At 35.9% G+C, this 3,243-nt stretch overlaps 1 protein-coding gene across 1 annotated transcript; it reads left to right on the plus strand.

Annotated features, from left to right (window-relative positions):
• Positions 1–276: 276 nt before the first annotated feature.
• Positions 277–2,677, plus strand: LOC100794076 (SNAP25 homologous protein SNAP33-like). The gene is made up of 6 exons (NM_001254524.2): positions 277–320; positions 558–1,077; positions 1,199–1,292; positions 1,623–1,753; positions 2,140–2,237; positions 2,419–2,677. The coding sequence occupies exons 2-6, from the start codon at positions 625–627 to the stop codon at positions 2,516–2,518; spliced, it is 876 nt and encodes a 291-aa protein (NP_001241453.1). The 5' UTR covers positions 277–320; positions 558–624; the 3' UTR covers positions 2,519–2,677.
• The last annotated feature ends 566 nt before the right edge of the window (positions 2,678–3,243 follow it).

Consider the following 3,243-nt stretch of genomic DNA (forward strand, 5'->3'; position numbering starts at 1 on the left):
AGCATTTTAGTGTAAACACATTAATACTTTACCTAATATTTTTATTTTAAAAAAATATTAATATTAAATATCAATAAATATAAAACGAGTTACTAAAAGAAAATTGACAACCATTCGTTGATAACATTAATAAAATGTAATAATTATATAATATTAATTCAAACGAGCGCATACATCAGCGGTGAGCAATCCCCACAGTGAATTTTCAACGCGATTTTGCAGAGCTTCCGCGTTGAAACCATCCAACCCCCTTAACCTTAAATTCGTTGTCTTCACTTCCTTCCTTCCTTCGCGTGTGATTACATTTTCTTCTTCTGCAGGTACCTACCTCTCTTTCTTTCTCTTTCCACCACTATGTTATGTTCTGAGCATTCTTTTTATCTAGTTTTCACTTTCAATTTTGCGTTTATCCATTTATTTTAACTGCAATTTCCATAATTCCACGTTAATTGCTATGAATTTTGATTCATCTTAACTTCAAAATCATTTTTTAGTAGAGGGTTCATGCTAAAGAACTTGAATTTGATCTTTGGATTTTTGCTTGTTTGTCTTTCCAGGACCAAATTGATATACAAGATCATTGTTTTAGAGAGAGAGAGAGAGAGAGAGAGAGAGAGAGAGAGGATGTTTGGTTCAAAGAAAACTCCTCTGAGAGATGCTAAACCTACCTCTGTTGACCATGCCCATAACCCCTTTGATTCTGATGAAGATACAAAAGATAACAAGTATAATTCTTCTAAGAAGACTTTGACCAACACCAACCCCTTTGATGATGATCATGTTAATGCCACTGGCCACTCTTCATCATCTTCTTATGGCCTTTCGTCTACCCATCGAAATAGGTATAAGAACGATTTCCGCGACTCAGGGGGGTTGGAGAGTCAATCTGTGCAGGAATTGGAGAACTATGCTGTTTACAAGGCTGAAGAGACGACAAATTCAGTGAACAGTTGTTTAAAGATAGCTGAGGAAATGAGAGAGGATGCTACCAAGACTTTGGTGATGCTGCACCAACAGGGTGAGCAGATTACAAGGAGTCACCATGTTGCTGCTGATATTGATCACGATTTGAGTCGGGTATGGATCTTGTTATCCCTCGTTGCTTCCTATATGGCCAGCTTCTTCTGAAAAACATTGTTGCTGCTTTCAATGGGTATTGAGGACTACTCTTTTGACTGTTTTGTTGCTGTGTTTACAGGGAGAAAAGCTGTTGGGAAGTCTTGGTGGCATGTTCTCCAAAACTTGGAAACCTAAGAAGACAGGCACGATAACTGGCCCTGTTGTTTTTGGAGGTTAGTATTTTCTCTCCATGCTCATTTTCTTTGAGTAAATTACACTTGCAATCCCTGAATTTTCATGAGATTGCACAAACTCCCCATGTTTTTTAAGGATTACAGCTACCTCCCTTGAAAGGGGGATACGGTATCATGTTTTTCAAACAATGAAGGTGGTTAGTGTAATAGTTTTTAAACAATTAAGGGAGTTAGTGTAGAGGTAGAAAAAATAGGAAGGTTTTGCAATCTCGCGAAAGCTCAGGGAGTGTCAGTATAGTTTACTCCTTTTAATTTTTAACTAATTTGGGTTGTATGAAAATTGTATATGTTATGTGCTTCATGATATAGAGGATCCAGTGAGAAAGAAGGGCAACCACTTGGAGCAAAGAGAGAAGTTAGGATTGACTTCTGCCCCTAAAGGGCAGTCAAAGTCACGTACAACACTTTCTGAGCCATCAAATGTGCTTGAAAAAGTTGAGGTTAGTATTGACTTGATGAAGATTTAACTGTTGTTTAAAGTCATATGAAGTGCTGAACATGACAAAGCTTCAGTTCCTTACTGCTTTGATAATGATATGTGTTTTATATCTGAATATGTGTGTTTCTAGTATTGTTCTTCCTGTCCATAATAACCAAGTCACTAATTTGGAGTCAACCATTTTATTTAAAATCATGGACAATTTTGCAACTAACCTCCTTTTTGTTTCTTCCCAATTCCCATAAGCCATCTATGTTCTATAGTCAGTATTATTCCATCCTGAAGCCTGTAATTTTCATATTATGATTTTCACCTTTGCCTTATACAACACTGTTAGATTTATTCTTAACGTTGAATTCAGCAACTGAAAGGAATATCCTGAAACAGGTTGAAAAAGGGAAGCAAGATGATGCACTGTCAGATTTAAGTGATCTCTTGGGAGAACTGAAAGGCATGGCCATTGACATGGGATCTGAAATTGGGAGGTTAGTTGATTGGATTCTACGCTTTCTCTAATTTTACCTTACTGAGATTCTTGAACACTGAACTGATTCAAATCTTTTGCAAAAGTGAATAGTTTTTAACTAACAGTTAACAGTTGTGTAGTTCAGAACCATTTCACTTTCTTCAAGATGGCATAATTTACTGATTTTGGTAATGTTGCAGCCAAAACCAAGCCTTGGATGGTTTTGACAATGATATGGAGAAGTTGATCGTCCGCGTGAATGGTGCTAATCAACGTGGTCGTCGTTTGCTTGGGAAATAGGGGTGTATATCATGAGATCGATACTAATTTTTAATATGCATTAGTCAATCAAAGGAGCTTCCAATGTTCCAGGATACTGATTTCAAATATAGTAATGTACAATACGCTTGTGAAATTTTTTTCTCTGAAATATGTATAGTATTGGTTGATTTGAGATTATTTATGATTCAAATTTTCTATCGTCAATATGGTGATTCCTACTCTACCTTTTCTGGCATGATTCATTCCACAAACTTGTTCTCTTTTACTAGGAAACGGATAAGTGCATAATAAAATTCATTCACATAAAAGTAACACTTTGTATTAAAGAATGTTTCAACTTTCAAGAGTTCTTCGTGCTATTCTTCCTTGGTTTAGTGGGGAGTGAATAGGCAATTTAGTCCCTGAGATTGTATCCATTTTGCATATTAGTCTCTAACTTAATATTAAATTCAAAATAGTTCTTATCTTTGCATAAGTGTTGCAAAATAGTCCTTTCGTTAAATTTTAAAGTAACGCCGTTAGTGAGGTCAATTTTAGTGCCACATGGACTATCCAATGGGGCACTAAAGGATGAAGTGGCATGACACGTGGATGTGCCTCTTAAAAGATGCCACGTCATTTGATGATAACAAAATGAGTAAATAGGCAATTTAGTCCCTGACTATATATCCCTGTTGCATATTAGTTCCTAACTTAATGAAAAATTCAAAATAGTCCCTATCTTTTGCATAAGTATTGCAAAA

The sequence above is a fragment of the Glycine max genome, chromosome 4 (genome assembly GCF_000004515.6).
Source record: "Glycine max cultivar Williams 82 chromosome 4, Glycine_max_v4.0, whole genome shotgun sequence".
Classification (NCBI taxonomy): domain Eukaryota; kingdom Viridiplantae; phylum Streptophyta; class Magnoliopsida; order Fabales; family Fabaceae; genus Glycine; species Glycine max.

Coding starts and splice junctions, on each gene's coding strand:
- LOC100794076 (NM_001254524.2), top strand. CDS start 625: ATGTTTGGTTCAAAGAAAACTCCTCTGAGAGATGCTAAACCTACCTCT. Junction 1,754..2,139: donor ATGTGCTTGAAAAAGTTGAG/GTTAGTATTGAC, acceptor ATCCTGAAACAG/GTTGAAAAAGGGAAGCAAGA. Junction 2,238..2,418: donor ATGGGATCTGAAATTGGGAG/GTTAGTTGATTG, acceptor GTAATGTTGCAG/CCAAAACCAAGCCTTGGATG.